The sequence below is a fragment of the Podarcis muralis genome, chromosome 1 (genome assembly GCF_964188315.1).
Source record: "Podarcis muralis chromosome 1, rPodMur119.hap1.1, whole genome shotgun sequence".
Taxonomy (NCBI): domain Eukaryota; kingdom Metazoa; phylum Chordata; class Lepidosauria; order Squamata; family Lacertidae; genus Podarcis; species Podarcis muralis.
The window spans coordinates 74,330,918-74,351,285 of record NC_135655.1 but is presented as its reverse complement, the minus strand read 5'-3'; the positions used below and the strand labels follow the sequence as shown (position 1 = coordinate 74,351,285).

At 42.6% G+C, this 20,368-nt stretch overlaps 1 protein-coding gene across 4 annotated transcripts; it reads right to left on the bottom strand.

Moving 5' to 3' along the window:
- Nucleotides 1-526: 526 nt before the first annotated feature.
- LOC114599311 (cytosolic 5'-nucleotidase 1A-like) lies at nucleotides 527-16,964 on the bottom strand. 4 transcript variants are annotated; one of them, XM_028734343.2, is made up of 7 exons: nucleotides 16,597-16,964; nucleotides 14,187-14,245; nucleotides 12,245-12,412; nucleotides 7,567-7,696; nucleotides 3,736-3,858; nucleotides 2,798-2,976; nucleotides 527-1,185 (listed from the first exon to the last, which is right to left on the bottom strand). In XM_028734343.2, exons 1-7 carry the CDS (start codon nucleotides 16,796-16,798, stop codon nucleotides 883-885), a joined length of 1,164 nt encoding a protein of 387 aa, XP_028590176.2. In that variant the 5' UTR covers nucleotides 16,799-16,964; the 3' UTR covers nucleotides 527-882. The 4 variants fall into 4 exon arrangements, with proteins under 4 accessions (XP_028590176.2, XP_028590192.2, XP_028590202.2 ...); XM_028734359.2 differs by having other exon boundaries at nucleotides 14,187-14,240; nucleotides 16,597-16,730; XM_028734369.2 differs by having other exon boundaries at nucleotides 14,187-14,264; nucleotides 16,597-16,728.
- Nucleotides 16,965-20,368: the final 3,404 nt, after the last annotated feature.

The window sequence follows — 20,368 nt, the reverse complement described above, 5'->3', positions numbered from 1 at the left end:
ACTGCCTTGTCGCTTCCACCTCTGTGCACCCAGAAAATCTGCTCCAGGTGTTTGAGGAACCTTCTGGATCTTGGGGAGAGGCGAGGGGGAGGTCCTATTGCATGAGTGGAAGCAGAAAATTCAACATTTTGGGAAAGAGTGCAACAATCACCACAAGCATGGACTACCTTAGAGCCACCCTCCCCTCCTTTCTCAGAGGTGTGGTTCCGATGGTAGTTATTATTGTTTTGCTGTGTTATTATAAATTTGTTTTTGTGGTGTTTGTTTGAAATGTGTCCTTGTTTCTTTGTTGCAAGCCACTTTGAGCATTTTTTTTTGTGGAAAAGTGGCATACAAATAAAATGAATCAATGATGAGTTCAGTGAAATTCTGGGGAAATTAGCTTATCTCCTGCATTTATACCTTAGGACAACTTCACCATTATATTTCTGATCAGTGCCATTTTATTTTGTATTTTTAAAAACCCACTATTTTTATTTCTGCTCTTTTTGCATACATATATATAAAATATTAGAGCAACAGCTAATACCGGTAAATGAAAATGCATTTTAGTGCAATAAAAAAGGCTAAAAAAAACCCCCAGCAATCACTCTGCTTTTTTTCTAGTCACCATTTAGCTATCAAGTCAATTAGTTATACTTCAGTCATTGTTCCTTTATGAGCTTTCTGCTGCACAAGTTAAATGGGTCCATATATTTGGATTTGTTCAGAATATATCGCAGCAAAGCAGCCGACACTGTATCTTCATGCAGCAGTTTTGTTCCCTTGGTCCCTAAATGCAGTCAATGCCGTTTCAACTTTGTCCTGTCAGTCTGAAGCTTTGCCCAGCCATCCTTCAATTTGTTCAATCACCACAATATTGCGGCCATGATGTGGTCCCTGTCAGCAGTCACAAGGAACCAGGGCAGAGGGTATGCCAACATCCTGGGCACCCTGGATATTGTGAAGACCATCGTCAAAGAAGATGTGGGGCTGAATCTTGGAGAGTATGGGGCCTTTAGGTGCTCCATCCATGAAGAAGGCCTCATCAATTGCCAGGCCCCATTCCCGAAGCGTTTTTATGGCCCGGATGCCCATGTCACGGCCACTGCGGGCAGTTACCAAGTAAATGCGGATGGGAGAGTCCTCTTTGCCAAATTTTTGGCGCATCTTCCCAAGATGCAAAGCAAATGCTTTCAGTGGGCCCTGTAAAATACAGCAGACAAAAGAGGGAAGCATTATATTATTCCACAGAACAGTAAATTATAAACCAAACAATTCTAATCAGAGGGGGGCAATAGGATTCTTGGGACCTTGTTTTTTATTTTTTTAAAAAGTGTAATGTAAACCACATGGCTTTATCTTACTTTATCCAAGTGACAACATTCGAGGAGTGATTATAAAAACGGCAAGTTTTTAAAGAAGTCACTGTATATGTGATCATTTCATCAGGGCATGGGAGAAGAGTTTTAAAGTGTACGTCGTCTGTCTGACTTTAGCATTCACTAGATCAAAGTACAGAAACCAGAGAAGATTGCTTTGTAAAGATAGATCAATGTAGCAAAGCCCCATCAAAAGAATCGCCTTCCTGGCCACTTCAGTCCTTTGAATTGGGTGGGGGAACTGTGGCATTTCAAAGAGTCAACTGACAGGTGAATATGTGCTGTTGGATGACTTGCAGTTGAACATATTCATCGCCTCCATTGAAAAGAATCAGGTTTGAGATAGTGCCAGGTGATAGGAAAACTGTCAGACACATCATCCGTAGTCATCAGGTAATGAACATGCCTGTGTAAATTCATCCGTCCTCTCTCAGGCCTCTGCCAGTCATGACCCATCATGCCTCTAATACACCCTCCTCACTTCTACTAACCGTACAGATATGAGCCTTGCTGCTGTTATCCACACTCTGGTAACCTGGTAGTTGAATTACTGCAATGCATTATACACATGAAGTTGCTTTAGGAAATGGTTTGGAAACTTCACTTGGTCAAAACAGGGCAGCTAGGTTATTACTGGAGAGCGGTAAATATGATCGTATTACACCAATGCTCCATGATTTGGAAGCCGCCCAGAGTGATTGGGGCAACCCAGTCAGATGGATGGGGTACAAAATAAAAATAAAAATTATTAATATTATCATCATCATCATTATCTGCACCATACCTTCCAACATTTCTCCAATGAAAATAGGGACGTCCTATTCCATAATAATAATTTTATACCCCATTCATCTGACTGTGTTGCCCCAGCCACATTGGGTGGCTTGCAACATATATAAACACATAATAAAACATTAAACATTTTTTTTTAAAACTTCCCTATACAGGGCTTCCTTCAGATGTCTTCTAAAGGTTGCATAGTGACTTATCTTTTAGGCTCAGGGGTTGCATAACTCCATACCCTCCAACATTTCTCCAATGAAAATAGGGACTTGCTAAGGAAAAGTGGGACATTCTGGGATCAAGTCAGAAACCAGGACGGCCGCTGTAAATCTGGAACTGTCCCTGGAAAATAGGGACACTTGGAGGGTCTGCTACACTGGCTCCCAATCTGCTTCTGGAACTTTTAAAGCTCTGCATGGCTTCAGGACAGGCTACTTAAAGGATCATCTTCTCAGCAGTTGGATATGAGCAAAGCCCATCAACTGTAGCATAACCCTGACCTTGCCATCTCGCCCTTGCTCAAGATCTCAATAGCTAGTTATATCGATTCATATATATTATAGAAATGAGTCTTAGAGGGAGAAATCACTCATACACCTTGCGGGGGGTGGGAATGGATGCAAGTAAAGGGTAAGAAAAGTAAGCAACCTCACCTCTCCCATGGGCACACTTTCCATCTTTTTCTCATACGCTACAGCCCCCTCCAGCCCCTTCTCACGAAAGACCCGCTCCGTCTCGTCTGAAAAAAGTACAGCATCACCGTCAAAGACGACGTGCAGCTGGGTGCTGGGAGCCTGGATCTCCTGCTGGAAGATGAGTGCTGCTGAAACTCCTGTATGACAGAGAGACGGTTAGATTGCCTGTCTGGAAGTGGTTCAGCAGAGGATGCATGATAGACACAGCTTGGACTAGGCCCCAATTTAAATATCCTATTCTCTGGCATGAAATGATCTCCTGAGGTTAAGCAGACACAGATGTGGTGTATCTCTGGAAGTGACAGATGTGAGGCATGCTCTGTTGGTTCACAGCCTGCTCATGACTATTAAAGCTTTTAGATGTCACAACTGACTGCTTTATTTTTTGTTTTATTTTGCTGTCAGCCTTCAAAGGGAGGAGGACAGGTTGTCTTTGATGCAGCTGCCTTGTCACAACAACAGGCTCCAGGGGAAAGCAGAAGAGATGAAGCAGTCTCGCCTAGGGTTGAAGCCTCTCTCCCACGTTCCCTGTGCACTAGCTGAACAGGTCAGTGTTTCCTCAAGATGTCTGTTCAGAAGTGTGAGGAACATTGCAGGGAAACACTATTCCTCTTCAGCAACGAATGTGACTTTCCTCACAATCACGCCGCTAGAGGAACTTACCACACTAAACAATGACACCAACCGGGATTTATCCTGGGTACAAACCCACAAACAGCATTTCGGAGCAAGAGAGCAAGCACATTTCTCTGTTGTTTGAACTTGATGGTGCACAGATGATTTTGAGAGGACATATGGAAGGAGAGATGGTAGGCCCAGGACATAAAATCAAAGCAATGTCAACAAACTGTAACAGGAACTTTTTAGGCGAAAGAAAAGAAGAAACAGAAACAAACCTCTTTGAAGCGCATTGCACACATCTGTCATGTCAGCTGAAAGGAAAAGCTTCACATTGTGGGTTTTCAAGTACTGGGTAGAATCTTCATCACTGACAAAACAAAACTTGGAGATCTCCAGACCTTTAATCCAGGGACAAATAAATATTGTGCAGTCAGTTGTAAAGGGGGGACTAACAAGGAGTTTAAGCATATTAGAAGAAAATATACCATACTACAAGGTCTGATTTGCAGGGCTGAACTAGGCAACCTCTTCTTAATCTTGGTTGTGTAACACTTAGAAATTGTCACCAGATGTCACTATAGTGCTACTTGCACAGCTAAAACAAAAGTATCAAGTCTTTCATTCTGGACCAAACTGGATACAATGTCAATGGCATGTAAGCAATTCATGGGCATAGTGTTTTTTTAAATGCCAATGTGGGGAGGCCCAGGCAGGATCAGGACTGTGATGCACAGGAAGGGGCATCATCAATCATTTCCCCGGTCACCACCTTGGCAAAAATCACTCCGGAAGTTGGCATTAGCCTTAGGAGGAAAGCTCCCATTGGTGCCCTAGAACCAACACTTCACAGACTCAGTCAAATCTATGCTCAGTCACAGCACCAGTGTTGGAGTGCAACTCTGATGGGGTAAACATGTTCTTTTTTAGCCCCATCCTAATATTAAGCAGTTTTGACTCTCTGTTGTAATAGAAATCAAGAAAATCATAGGCATTGACCTAGCATTCAATCAGTTGTTTATCCTGTTTAGATATATGTAGGTTAAAGTGCCAGATCAGAATGTGGAAATGGTCACTTTTAATAGCAACTCAATTGATTATTTATTGTTGATTAGTCAGCATTGCAAAAAGATTACCCCACCTTCTATAGGAGGCCAGTGTCTGTAGGTATGAGATATGGCTTACTCAATCCAACTTTGTAAGAGTCGGAGAAGGGAGGTGCCAAAATAATGTAATTATTGAGAAATTGAACTTCTTCACACAGCATTGGAACAATAGAGTACAGGACACAATACACCCCTGCTCTGTTTTGGAATGGATTTAAGCAACAGTACTAATTACTAAAACAGAACAGCAGAACTGTTAGAATCTATGATTATATTATTCTAACAGCGCTGCTGTTCTGTTTTTATAAATACTGTCAAGCATGGCAAAATGATTAAAGTGGCCATACGATTGGAACACCCGCAAAGTATTCTGCATCTTTTATTGTTTTCTTTCATTTTCACTAATAAAGAAAGAGGAAGGAACTACAGAAAGTTGTGATCTTCAAATGGTGGGTTTTTCTACATTTGATGCACGTACAGGGATGGGAGTAGTTATCTAAAGCACATACCCAAGCCCTGAGAGAGGGGTTTGGGGCCCATGAGATGGTGCTGATAGTTTGAGGCAGTCTCAGGCTCACATGCCCTTTCATTTTGAATCTGAAAGTCCCTGTCTTGGTTCCAGGCGCCTTCCCCCCTCAGCACTCACACTATGGTATGCCCTCAAGGGTGCCTGTTCCACCCATACAAGTCCTGGGAAATAAGTACAGCTGGTTAAACTGTACCTAGGTGAGTCAGAGCTTGAGACCACACCTTGGCTGCTTCCAGGTAGCCTTGTGTTACTGCTCACATAACTTCACAGTGTCCCCAACTCACATCCTCGCACAATGGGGAATAAACACCACAGGAAAAGTGGCAACCTTGCCAAGATGTAAATGCAGCACTTGCTCTCTGCTCTTTCCCGCTGCATCCTTTGTGGAAATTTCCCTCCATACTTTTATGTTTGTAGCACATACCCTTTCCCTGCCAATTGTGGGGAGGCTGCAAAGTCTCAGAGCTCATATTCACAGCTATAACCCAGATGATTGTTAAATGTGTCATCTCCTTCTTGGAGTACATGCCTGGTTCTGATTTTTTTTGGAATGTGGACCTAGTCACAGGCAGATTGGGCTGCATGGAAACCATCTCCCTCCCACAGTGGTGAAGCAGGGGTACATACAGACACAAGTCTTCAAGGAAGCTAGTTGACATGTGGGATAAGTATAGACTGAACTATTTGCAATACGAGACACTGCCACGTGTGTTCATTCATGAGTCTGTTCCATCCCATTTCCACATTTACCTGTGTGTGTGTTTTTAAAAGCATGAAAATTCATAGTTAAATGTGGATTTAAGCACATATTTTATCACAAACAATGCATTTCAGTACATATTTCATTGCAATGTGGGCAATCCTAAACATACTTTATATAATGCACAAATTTCAACAGATTTTTATACATTCTTTGAGCCAACCCAACGACTGTTTCGCAACATTTGGAGAGGTGTGAAATCCAAAAGATAATTTCAGTACAAACTTGGTCAGTGCACTGAAATATGTGGGCCAAACATTATCCTCCATCCTGAGCTGCCACTAAATTTTGGAGCCAAGTGCTCCCTGCCTTCTTCACCTTCTGCCTGCAAACAATATAGTCCTGTTCATATGGATCATAATCATAAAACAAAGATGGTGTCTTAGGCTGCAGTCCAAGCCATATTTATTCAGAAGTAAGTCCCCCACTGAATGCAACGGGCTTACTCCCTGGTGGGATTCCGCCATAAGTTACTTACTGGTACTATTTGTTCCTCCCTACTCCCTGGTATGTATACAGTGGTACCTCGGGTTACATACGCTTCAGGTTACAGACGCTTCAGGTTACAGACTCCGCTAATCCAGAAATAGTACCTCGGGTTAAGAACTTTGCTTCAGGATGAGAACGGAAATTGTGCTGCAGCGGCGCGGCGGCAGCGGGAGGCCCCATTAGCTAAAGTGGTGCTTCAGGTTAAGAACGGACCTCCGGAACGAATTAAGTACTTAACCCGAGGTACCACTGTATTGTTGTGAGTTGTTTCACACTTAAAGTGACCTCCATGTGTGCACTTTGGCAATATACAGGGACTATTTGTGCTTTAAGATCAGCAGGATGAACTGTGTGGTGTGAGGGCCCAGGGAAGTGCATTTTCAGTGGTAATTCTTTGCATATGGAACTCCCTCTATTTCAAGGTGTGTGCAGTCCTGCCTTTATGTAGTGTTAGGTCAGACATCCCCAACCTGCGGCCCTCCAGATGTTTTGGCCTACAACTCCCACAATCCCTAGCTAAAAGGACCAGCGGTCAGGGATGATGGGAATAGTAGTCCAAAACATCTGGAGGGCTGAAGGTTGGGGAGGCCTGTGTTAGGTGATTTGTCAAAATGCACCTTTTTGGTGTGCATTTGGAATACAAGGTTGACTAGAAAAAGGTCTAATTTGCTGCTGGTGGTACTGTTAGTAATTGCTACATAAATTGAATCATTATGAGCTGCTGTGCTTTACATTTTAAATGAGTGTGTGTGGGTTTTTTTTAAAGAGTTTACTTCTTTTTAATTCGTTTGACCTTTTAGCAAAGTGCCCTGTGGCTTCTGCAAAGGACAGGATATATATCACTGAAACAAACTAATAAATGAAACCACATTTGCCAGTGGCTGCCTGATTTGTGCAAATGCATGAGCCTTTTTCTAGATGACTCCTCCAGTTATGGGTCTCCCAAGGCACTCAGAAGTGGTCCTCTATAAGCATGAACTAGCCTCCTATTCCATACTAAGTGCTGTCTTCCTAGCACAGGGATGAATGGCTTTGTAGCCTGTCCAGTGTCCTTACCTCTTTTTGTTTCTCGATTCACAATTCATATGGACTCATCATTGTAATGTGCAGAAATGCAAACGAGGTCAAGAGGAAATCAAAATTACCCCCAGAAAGAATGAAATTTACAATGAATGGAAAAAATGAAATGAAAATGGCTTAACAATCTTATGCCTAGGACACCTACCATGTTGCTTAGCACTGTTGATGACCCGCACACCACTCTCTGGACTGTTATTGGAGAGGACAATCACGTCAAAGAGCTCCTTCTCCTCTGGGTCTCTTTCAAGAAGTTTCTTGTTCACAAACTGTGCTGCCTGGGGTGGGGTAGAAGTGCCCAGAGGTGTATTACCATTCATTACTATATACCTAAACCCTGGCCTTTAAGGCTGTAAGTGGTGAAGGCAAATGTGTTAGCATTTTAAATATGGCTCAGATTATTTGAAAGCATCTTCACTACTCTGAAAGCACAGGTGCATATTACTGTGCGAGAGGGAGTCGTGAAGAAGAAAAACCAGATCCACAATTTTCTAGCAGTTTCAGGGAACTGATTCTGTCACAGGCAAAACTGTGATTGTATTTGCACTGCTTATGGTGCTCTCACATACCCACTCCCCAGTTGTGGGAGAAAGGAATATTGCAACCATATATATTGCAACCATATATATATATATATATATATTTGCTTTCGTAGATTTTCACGGGTACAGGAATGCAGGTTTTGGTGTCCTCGGGTGTCTTCCCGTGTAAAAGTTGGGGTGTCTAGGCGACGTTTCGACGAGGTCTCACTCGTCATCTTCAGGCTGGTGCTTTCGGCTTCTTGTTACTGGAACAGAGCAGGATCTCAGTGTTTGAGTTCCTATAAATACTGTTGAGGAGGTGTGGTGTATAGCCTCCAATGTTCTGGGCAGAGAGGAAGTTCCCAGGCTAGTGTGCCTTTTCTTCTTTTGTTCCTTAATTGCTTGAGGGATATCTTGAGTGATTTCTTGAGTGATATCCTGAGTACCACTTAGGTGGGTCATTAGGTGTGGATTAGTTGCTAAAGCCTTTGTGTCTTGACCTCTTGAACTTTGTGAAGAGTTTTTCTGAGAAGATGGCTGTACTGCATTTAGTTGTGCTCTGGCTTGGCTTCGTGTATAGGGGCGAGCTGTGGTTTTGTGGCCTGTGCCAGCCAGATCTGTGTAGGGATTGCAGGGGGGTGCAGCATCCGGAGGTGCCACCATGGTTTGGCTACTGGATGGTGTCTGTAATTTATCTGTGGAGAGGGTCTGGGTTTGGGTCTGGTGTGGTTGATTGGTGATGGCGTTCTGTGTGCCTCTGGATCTGGTGTCAGTTTTTGTGGGGAGGGCTAATTTCCAGATGTCTGGCAAGCGGGATGTGTCGTCACGCTTGTTCATGTTGTGAGGGTGTTTCTCTATCTCGATGGCTTCCATGATTATTCTCTTGTGGTGATGTTCCATGTTAGAGAGCAATTTGGAATCTGCAAAATTAATTTCGTGTCCTGTTTCTTTCATGTGTTGGAAAAGAGAGGAAGTTTTTTCTTCTTTTTTGACGGCATTCTTGTGTTCTGCGATACGTGCATTTATTCGTCTGTTTGTTTGTCCAATGTACGTGGCTGGGCAGACTTTGCAGGGTATTTCATAGACCCCTTGGTTTTCTAACTGGATTTTATCCTTGGGGTTTCTGAGGATATTGGCTATTTTTTGGTTGGCGCAAAAGGCTGTTTTGATATTGTGTTTATGGAGGATTTTGCTAATTTTATCTGTAGTGCCCTTGATATAAGGAAGGAGGGCCATGCCATTGTTTTCTTCTGTGTCTTGGTTTTTGGGGGGTGTTTCTTTTTGGATTAGCTTCGTAACCCTGTTTTGCTGGTATCCATTGGCAATTAACACATTTGAGAGATTCTGTAACTCAGTTGTCAAGTGGTCTTTGTCAGCCAGGCGTTTGGTTCTGGAGATGAGAGTCTTGGCTACGGAGTTTATTTGTGCAGGGTGGTGGTGTGATTGTGCATGTAAGTAGCGGTTGGTGTGTGTTTTTTTCCGGTAGATAGTGTGTCCTAGGGAGCCATCAGGTTTTTTGTAGATTAGGACGTCAAGGAAGGGAAGTTGGTTGTTGGCTTCTATTTCCATAGTGAATTGTATTTTGGGGTGTAGGCTGTTGAGATGTGTGAGGAAGCTGTCCAGTTTTTCTTTCCCGTGTGGCCAAATTACAAAGGTGTCGTCAACATATCTGAGCCAAAGTTTGGGTTTGTGTTCTGACTTGTCTAAAGCATTGGTTTCAAAGTGTTCCATGTACAGGTTTTTGACTTGTCTAAAGCATTGGTTTCAAAGTGTTCCATGTACAGGTTTGCGATGACCGGTGAGAGGGGTGATCCCATAGGTGCTCCTTCTATCTGTTTGTATCTTTGTCCATCTGTTTGTATCTTTGTCCATTCCCCCCGAATACATCTTGGACCTAACCAACCACTGCCTAACCAACACGTACTTCATCCACAATGGACAAAAATACAAACAGATAGAAGGAGCACCTATGGGATCACCCCTCTCACCGGTCATCGCAAACCTGTACATGGAACACTTTGAAACCAATGCTTTAGACAAGTCAGAACACAAACCCAAACTTTGGCTCAGATATGTTGACGACACCTTTGTAATTTGGCCACACGGGAAAGAAAAACTGGACAGCTTCCTCACACATCTCAACAGCCTACACCCCAAAATACAATTCACTATGGAAATAGAAGCCAACAACCAACTTCCCTTCCTTGACGTCCTAATCTACAAAAAACCTGATGGCTCCCTAGGACACACTATCTACCGGAAAAAAACACACACCAACCGCTACTTACATGCACAATCACACCACCACCCTGCACAAATAAACTCCGTAGCCAAGACTCTCATCTCCAGAACCAAACGCCTGGCTGACAAAGACCACTTGACAACTGAGTTACAGAATCTCTCAAATGTGTTAATTGCCAATGGATACCAGCAAAACAGGGTTACGAAGCTAATCCAAAAAGAAACACCCCCCAAAAACCAAGACACAGAAGAAAACAATGGCATGGCCCTCCTTCCTTATATCAAGGGCACTACAGATAAAATTAGCAAAATCCTCCATAAACACAATATCAAAACAGCCTTTTGCGCCAACCAAAAAATAGCCAATATCCTCAGAAACCCCAAGGATAAAATCCAGTTAGAAAACCAAGGGGTCTATGAAATACCCTGCAAAGTCTGCCCAGCCACGTACATTGGACAAACAAACAGACGAATAAATGCACGTATCGCAGAACACAAGAATGCCGTCAAAAAAGAAGAAAAAACTTCCTCTCTTTTCCAACACATGAAAGAAACAGGACACGAAATTAATTTTGCAGATTCCAAATTGCTCTCTAACATGGAACATCACCACAAGAGAATAATCATGGAAGCCATCGAGATAGAGAAACACCCTCACAACATGAACAAGCGTGACGACACATCCCGCTTGCCAGACATCTGGAAATTAGCCCTCCCCACAAAAACTGACACCAGATCCAGAGGCACACAGAACGCCATCACCAATCAACCACACCAGACCCAAACCCAGACCCTCTCCACAGATAAATTACAGACACCATCCAGTAGCCAAACCATGGTGGCACCTCCGGATGCTGCACCCCCCTGCAATCCCTACACAGATCTGGCTGGCACAGGCCACAAAACCACAGCTCGCCCCTATACACGAAGCCAAGCCAGAGCACAACTAAATGCAGTACAGCCATCTTCTCAGAAAAACTCTTCACAAAGTTCAAGAGGTCAAGACACAAAGGCTTTAGCAACTAATCCACACCTAATGACCCACCTAAGTGGTACTCAGGATATCACTCAAGAAATCACTCAAGATATCCCTCAAGCAATTAAGGAACAAAAGAAGAAAAGGCACACTAGCCTGGGAACTTCCTCTCTGCCCAGAACATTGGAGGCTATACACCACACCTCCTCAACAGTATTTATAGGAACTCAAACACTGAGATCCTGCTCTGTTCCAGTAACAAGAAGCCGAAAGCACCAGCCTGAAGATGACGAGTGAGACCTCGTCGAAACGTCGCCTAGACACCCCAACTTTTACACGGGAAGACACCCGAGGACACCAAAACCTGCATATATATATATATATATATATATATATATATATATATATATATATACACACACACACACACACACACACACATACACGCACACACTGGAAATGAAAGTGTATGCAAAAGAACGCTTATATATTCATTTAAAACATCTTTAAAGGTAAAGGGACCCCTGACCATTAGGTCCAGTCGTGACCAACTCTGGGGTTGCGGCGCTCATCTTGCTTTATTAGCCGAGGGAGCCGGCGTACAGTTTCCGGGTCATGTGGGCCAGCATGACTAAGCTGTTTCTGGCGAACCAGAGCAACGCACGGAAACGCCGTTTACCTTCCCGCCGGAGCGGTACCTATTTATCTACTTGCACTTTGACGTGCTTTTGAACTGCTAGGTTGGCAGGAGCTGGGACCGAGCAACAGGAGCTCACCATGTCTGGGGATTCGAACCACCGACCTTCTGATCGGCAAGTCCTAGGCTCTGTGGTTTAACCCACAGCGCCACCCGCATCCTAAAAACATCTTTACAGTCTGATTAAAACACGAGGGGGACAAGATTGTCTATTTACATATCCATGGGTGTAAAGCATATTGCAAAGCCAGATTAACAGTGCAAGTGAAAAATCCACTGCCACCCATTTCAACAGCAAAAGTGTCCGTTAATTCCGATATGAGAATTCTAAAAGACACAGGGGGGTCTGTATTTCACACATGCCTTGACCGAGCTGTTCTGGGCACTTTACCTGGATAAAAGTAAAGGCTGTCCCTGGCTCCAAAGGGTTGTTCTTATTCGTTTGCTGATGCTTCACATATTCCTCCTTTCCCTTTGTCAAAAAGATCTCGTGCTCCTTTTCCAGGTTGAAAATAGCCCTTGTTGTCACAGCAATGACCAGAGCTTCCTTGGGATCTTTCTGAAGAGGAGAAGCCCAAGAACAAAGTCGAGGTTTGGCAACCAACATTGGTCAAGAGGGGAAACTGCACTGAAGGAAACCTGAATGAACATTTGTGTCTCTTCTGTATATTTGCAACTCCTCCCCACTCAAAGCCCCACTATTTGCATTTAAGACTATTTCACTGCTATATGTTTTGGCCACCTCTCCTTACACGAACTGACTTGGAAACAGTAATCATCATCATCCGAGGCTCTTCTTCATGAGTCCCTTTCATAAGAAGTCTGGAGGGTGGTATCCCTGCTTGTGCAATGCTCTCTCCAGGAAGATTTCCCTGGCACCATCTCAATCTATCTTTGGGTGCCAGGCTAAAAATTTCCCTTTTGAACCTGGCCCCTTTGTGTGTCCTCTCTTGGTGAGGGAAGATCTATAAAACCTGTCTTTTATTTGTTTGGATATGCTTTTAAAGGTTTTTATTAGTTGTGTTTATTATAACTGGTTTTAATATTTAAAATTTGTGTTGCTTTTGTGAATATAAACAACAGCAGCAGCAACAATATGCTTATAGCACATACCTCTACCTTCTTGGGAAACTAATTCTCAGAAACATGTATATCCTGGCAAGCTTAAGGCAAGCTATCACTATAATTACATCCCCTGCAGAGAGCACAGATGTGATGAAGCAGAACTTGAACTCCAGTGTCAGGACTCCCAGCCCATGACTTCAATTTGTGAGCTGGCAAAGGAACTACAGAAAGCAGCCAGACTAGTTTTAGGCATGTTTGAACAGCAATAGGCCAGAGTACATCATCTGGTACCAGCAGCTTGCAGGTTAGGCTTGCTCACTTGACTTGAGCAACCTTGCGAGGTAAGTGCAAATCTGCAACCTTGTGGTGGTAAAAACAGCTGTGGGGGGAGTTTTAGGAACCAAATGACTGAAAGGATAAAGGTAGTATTCCTTCTCGTTGTCATCCTTGGATAGAAACCCTTCACTGACAGTTCACAACAGAGAAATGACCTTTAGGATTCCCAGGGGAGCATTCTGCCTTTGAGTTAGACTGAGCCTAATGGGAAGCACCCTGCTTTGTTTTGGAGGAACTTTCTGATCATTCCAGACCCAGAAAGGGTTCTGTGCTAGAGAACATGCTTTTTCATGAAAAGCACCCCAGGTTCAAACCCTAATATCTCCAGATAGGGGAGAGACGCTGCCAATCAGTGTTGACAGTATTGAGCTAGATGGGCTGATGGTATGACTCGGCATCTTTTTTTTTTTGGTAAATAAATTTGTATTAGTTTTCCAATATTCCCCCATTAATGGCCAAATTGTAACAATACCAATATCTGACTCAGTATCCAAGGCAACTTCCTATATTCCTATGGTCTCTGAAACACAGAATATGCTGAACCAATCTGGTGTTCTAAGTTTGGGACCAAATTTTGAATCACTTGGTTTTCATTTGCCCATAACAGGCATAAGCAAACTGGGGCCTCCAGATGTTTTAGGACTACAACTCCCATCATCCCTAGCTAACAGGACCAGTGGTCAAGGATGATGGGAATTGTAGTCCCAAAACATCTTGCCTATGCCTGGCCCATAACAGTGGTACTGTACTGTTCACATATCTCCAGGCTGTATTTGTCTGGAAAACAAGACTCCTCAGTTTCTTAGTGTATACTGAGGGGGAAACCAGTTTCATTATGTTTAGAACCCTATTGTGCTTAATTGAAATAAAGCAAAATATAGTCCCTCCTTTAATATGCTGACTATAAACTACTATAGCTATTAATGCCATACCTGGGTCACACTGCTGTTTATGACTGTGCTTTCGAGGTCTGCCATCTTCCGCTTCTGACCTTGAAGGAGGGGAAATAGCTGAGGCACCAAGCATCACATTACATTCTATCCAGTAGCAGGAAAGGGAGCATTTATCAACCGTGAGAAAGATTGCACATGACACCTATGCCACGCTATCTCTTTCCATAATTTGTGGAAACAGACCTGCAAACCTCTGTGGCACAAACATAACTTTTCATAGATTTATGCAAAACACTGTCAGAGCCAAACTGAAGATAACATAAAAGCCAGGAAATAGCAACAGATTAGCCACTGAGACAAACAATATAAAACACAAAACAATATAAAAGCACCCGCAGAGAGAGTAACAGAGAAACAGAAATAAAAGGGTACCCTGCTAGCATTCTCCTCAAACTGATCTCACCTCCAAGGAGCGCACCACAGCCATCGTTGCCACCACTACAGCAACGCGTGATGAATTTTTTGGAGGCAAGATCTGCTGCCCCTGTGGATTATGCCGCCTGAGGCAGTTGTCTCAGTTTGCCTCTGGGTGGGCAGGCCCTGCATGCGAGGAATCTTTAAAAAAGCAACTAAGCAGCCACTCATGAAAGAGAGAGCCTCTGATCACCTCCAGGTTAGACTTTTGCAATGCATTGTGGGGCTGGCAGGGGTTGCCTCCAGAGACTGCACAGTTAACAACAGCCACTTGGCTACTAAAACAGCAGTCCTAACCCCACTTTCATAAGAGTAAGCCCCACTGAAGTCAACATGGCTTGCTTCTGAGAAGACATGGTTACAGAAGACTGTAACAGAAAAATCCTACAGGTCTACTTAAGTTATCTGCATGAAAGGAAGACCAACTGGAATTAATGGGAGCTACTTCTAGGTAAGCAAGACTAGCGGTCTTGAATGCAAAACGTTATTTATTTGCTTATACACCACTTGATTGTAAAATGAAACCAAACCCTGAGAGCGGTTTACAGAAAAGATAAAACAATAAAGTTACCAATAAGATGAATTAACCATAATAATTTATGACTTTTGAAAAGTTAAAATAACAAACTTAAAATTAATTAAAACTCATATCAACTTTCTCAATATCTGGATTGCCTTGTCTAAACAAAAATGCTTTTAGCAGGTGCCGAAAAGAGTACAGTGAAGGCGCTTGTCTGATATCAACAGGCAGGGAGTTCCAAAGTGTAGGGTGCTGCCACACTAATCAAGTTCTTACAGATGTAGAACAGGTATTATGTGTCACCTTTAACAGTGCCAGTTCTGCAGATCAAAGCACCAAGTGGGTGTATATGAGGTAAGGTGATCTCACAGGTAAACTGGTCCCAAGTTGTTAAGGGCTTTATATACTAACACCTTGAACTTGGCCCAGTAGCAAATAAGCAACCAGTGCAGATATCTGAGCACAAGTGCTATATGCTGACTAGGCCTCAATCCTGTCAGCAATTGTGCTGCAGTATTCTGCACTAACTTCAGCTTGCGGCTCAAGAACAAGGGAAGCTCCACATAGAGTGCATTGCAGTAATCCAGTCTTGAAGTAACCAATGCACAAACTACCCTGACAAGGAATTCCCAGCCCAGGAATGACTGTAGTTGTTGAACAAATCGCTACTGGTTAAAGGTACTTCTTGCCAATGTGGCTACCTGAACCCCCAGTGACAGAGCTGGATCCAAAAGCACCCCCCAAATTTCTTGGACACAGGAACAACTCGGCCATAGTGTCTTGCCAGGATTCAAGCTCATATTACAGATCCCTTGGTTGGTAGGTAGTTAGGAAGTTACCCAACAACTTCCTGTTTTGTTTCTAAATTCTGGTAAACTTCTGCACATTCTTTTCTAACTCCTGGCCTAGATCGCCAAAGATCAAAAGTGTGGAAAGGTGGGATTTTTTTGGTAGCAAATCTGATGGGTTCAACACAGGAGCCCAAGAAGACTTGGTAGTCATTGGCTCTAAATCCCGTTGTTCGTAGCAGAGCCCTACAAGCCCCGAGGTGAGCCAGAGCTATAAACTAACATTTTGACCTGTGATCCCATCACTGTCCCTACAAGCACGCGCAACTCTGGTGTGGAGCTCAGCTCACCCCAGCGGATCTCCTTCTTTTAGCACGCCCCAAAGTTTGAGAGGGAATGCATGGCTAAAGAGCAGCAGCAGCAGCAGCAGGCCGGCAGAGATCGTCTCTGATTCCTTTCTGCAGGATCCCTGCATCTCCTTTTAAGGGCTGAGTCCGAAAAGAAAAAAAGAACGGGAAGGATCGTCCCGGGGGGGGGGGGATACCAACTTGGGCAGCTTCCCGCAGCACTTCTAACAAGTGAGCGAACAGCAAGGATGGCGTGGGTTCCTTTTCCCTATCTGCAAAACACACCCATGCACAATAAATTCAAAAAGAGCGAAACTCACCAAACGCAAATGCAACTTGTCTCATCCAAAACACCCAGTATTTGAAAAAGATGCTGCCTCTTTCTATCCGGCAGAAGTAGAGGCGCCAGGCATTCTGGGACTTGTGGTCAACACCGCTGCCTTTCTTCCCTCTTCCGACGACGACAAAGAAGGCGGCGGACTCGCTTTCCCAGCGTGCTTTGCGCCAGGTCGCTGTCAACATGCCAGAGCGGTGGGGTGAGGAAGAGTCAGGCGATGGGTGGAACCATCGCGGCAATGACAGGGCATCTCTGAGCAGCGCTGCTAAGGGACAAAGAGAGACAAGCCCAGAATTAAATTTCAGGGTTGCCCTAGGCTAGCCTTTCATTTTGGGATAGGCTGCGCATTCATCAGCCGTAAGCCTACCAAAAGCACTTTTCTTCTCACTGCTTATAATTTTACTACAACCCTTTAATTTTATGGGCTGTAAAAGGCAGCTGTTAAATATAGTCCTGCCACAAACCTCATGAAAATACAGGCTGCTTATAAAATACAGCTATCAACATATGAAGAGAATTTGTAAAAACTGATTTCTTTACCAAGTGTTTGTCTGTGCTCTCTCCTTCTTTTCTGTTTTATTTTATTTATCTATTTCAAGATAGATTTAGGGTTGACATCTTTAATATTATTATTTTTAAAAATTTTTTAAAAAAATTAAAAAAAATATTTTTAAAAAATAATAATTCAGATGCCTCTGTACGTGTGCAGAGCACCATTGCCTTGAACGAAGCAAATGTTTTTTTTTAAATCAAAACAAAAACCTAAGGAGGGGAAATGCCTTTGAATTTCCTCTTTTGACAAGAAACTGCTTTAAAAATACTAACATGCAAATATCGAAAGCACTGGCCACAATGTTTCCATTCTGCTTTTTATGACAACTGGCCAGGAAGAGAGAATTCTGGTAGGCCAGTAAAATTCAGGCTGGTTGGTAATGGTATTTAGACTGTTTACCGAAGGCTGTGCTCAACTCTCACCCTGTTTATATTTCCTGTAAATTCCAGAGCAGCTGAAATGCATAGGAACTTTGACATGGCAATGCCACCCAACTCCATGAGCTGTTGAGTTTCCGCCAAGTGAGTTACAGTCATTTTATTTTAAAATGTCTAGGCTTCATCCTGATGAAATCAGTGTGCAAGAAAGCACACTTGTAAGAAAGCCCCACCTCAGCATCACACATACTTCATACACTTCAGACATTTTAAGATCTAATTCACAGGAAAAGGCTGTAGCTCAGTAGCGTATATGCTTTGTATGCCGGAAGTCCCAAATTCAATCTCCGGCTTCTCCACACAATTCTCTCTCTCTTTTTTATAATAATATTTATTAGTTTCCAACAAATTGAACACAACACTACAAAAAACCAAAAAAGAAAAAACATACAATAATACAATACAATACAAAAAAAGAAGAAAAAACACTGCAAAACACTAACATACAACTAACAAAACAAAACAAAAACCATTTAAAACACAGTCCAATTTCAATATTTTATCCTCCTTTCACTAATTTCCACGACCTCCTCACACCTCCCTTTTTGTATTCCACTTCTATTGATTGTTTCAGCAATTCCTTTCCATCTTCCTCTATTTTCTACCCTATAATTGTCTTAACACATTCTAACCTTATTTTCCCTTTAATGCTCTAATAATCTATTTAAACTTAATTCCTTATAACATTTCTACTAAAGCCATTTAACTTCATTCCAACATTTTTCTAACTCTCCACACAATTCTCACCATAGCAAAGGATACACCGGCTGGGAAGAAAACCACATTTTCCCAGTAAGAAGACACTGTCTTTTGAAGCTTTGGGAAACACAATACCCTTGCAATAGAGGTACAGTGGTACCTCGGTTTTCGAACGTAATCTGTTCCAGAAGACCATTCACGTTCTGAAACTTTTGAAAACTGAGGTGCAACGGGGACATTGAGAAAAATAACATATACACTCAGCGGAAGCCGTTTGACTTCCGAGGCGTGTTCGAAAATGGAAGCATTTACGGCATTTGAGTTCTGAAACGTTCATCAACGGAGACGTTCGAAAACCGAAGTACCACTGTATTGTGCTTTAAGGAGAAGATATTTGAGCACCGCACAACAAAGGCACAACAGCTGCACTAGGAATGAGTAGAAATTTGTCTGGTCAAGTCTTTGGTCAGTGAACAGCTCTGACTTTTTGAAAAAGGATGTGGTACAAGTATCTCTCGCTAAGGTATTCCTCAGCTACACTGGAGCTTGCCAAGCTTTGTTTGAGCTGCTGTCGTTATGCCCAAGCAGAACAAAACCCGGAGGCCTTTAACTTGCAATGCCTTTTGCGTGACACACTCCGCTCATTGCCAAACAAACAGGGCAGACCTGCTCCTGAGGAGATGGGACACCGGCAGAGAACACTCTGACTGACAGCCTTCATAAACATGGTAGCCCTGCAGGCATGCTTGTTGCTTCTTAGGAATTTATTACTTTTTCCTTATAGGGTGGAGTGAAAAGTATCCCAATTTAGGTGAGATCAGAAATATACAACCATAATGTATGCAAGATGCATTGGGTTTCTGTGACCCTTTGGTGTGGCACATTTCAGTGCATCAAGGTAGACCTGTTCCCACACAGACCTGTTTTATAAAGATTATGGGATTCCATTTTTATTTTTCAAAGTTAATCTCCAAAAGCTCCCTGTTGACTAGTTCATTTTATTGTATTTACATATTTTCTTAGACTATTACCTCTTGTGTTCTGAAGTATCTCTGTTAGAGGAGAGACATGTAAACTGTTTTACTCAGATGAAGATTGGGCTGTATATGACCCATGCATTCCTTATTTCAATGTCCCTTCAATTAGTAATGGTTGAGAGCTCTATCCCTCCTCTCCACAGATACTATGGATTCCTGTACATTTGGGATGGGGAATAAATTTGTTTCAGTTCACATTTAAAGGCAAACCTACCTAAATTGTACTTTCTGAAGCAATATGCATGCAGAAACAAAGAATTCACATTTTCCCAAATTTTGCAGTGCAGCTCTCCAGCTATGTAATGTGTTTAAAACTGCCTAGAGCCTGTCATCTCGCCTGTATGCCAGCTGTATGTCATCTACCCCTCCTTCTGAACTGGATTTAAGCCAGATTCCTTGGCGTGCAGCAGGACCAGTAGCAGAAACTTATTGTTGCTTAACTTTCACATTTGCTTTGTATTTATGTACTTATTCTTAGAGTGGGCTTTTTTGTAATGTAGAATTTATTCTGTGTTTGCTAAATTGTTGATTTTTGTTATTTTGAATTTACTGACATATTCTGTATTTTGTATATTTGTATATTTGTATTTTCAATGTTCTCTATTTTGATGTTTTGAATGTTCCACAGCTCATTGTGGAAAACCAGCCTGTAAGTGAAATCAACTAATGAATCAATATACTGAGGTAAAGTGTGCACAGAAAGCATGTATTAGTGAAAACAACATAAAAAATGAATTCCAAATATGTGTATATTAGAAGAAAGTTGCATTAAGATACTCATAAATTTTCATGGTGGTTTTTTATTGCAAACTGACATGGAAATGTGGATAACTGAACTAAATATTAGAAAAAATGAGAAACAAAATAAACCAAATTTGTCAGATTTGCCCTATCCCTACTGTAAATTCACACAAACAGGGTCCCCCCCCCAACCCTAAATATTTTAAGTCTGATAATGCAACCACTGTTTTCAGGCAGTTATTAGGGGATCGGATCACATTAGGAATATTGCACAACAGCATCGTGGAA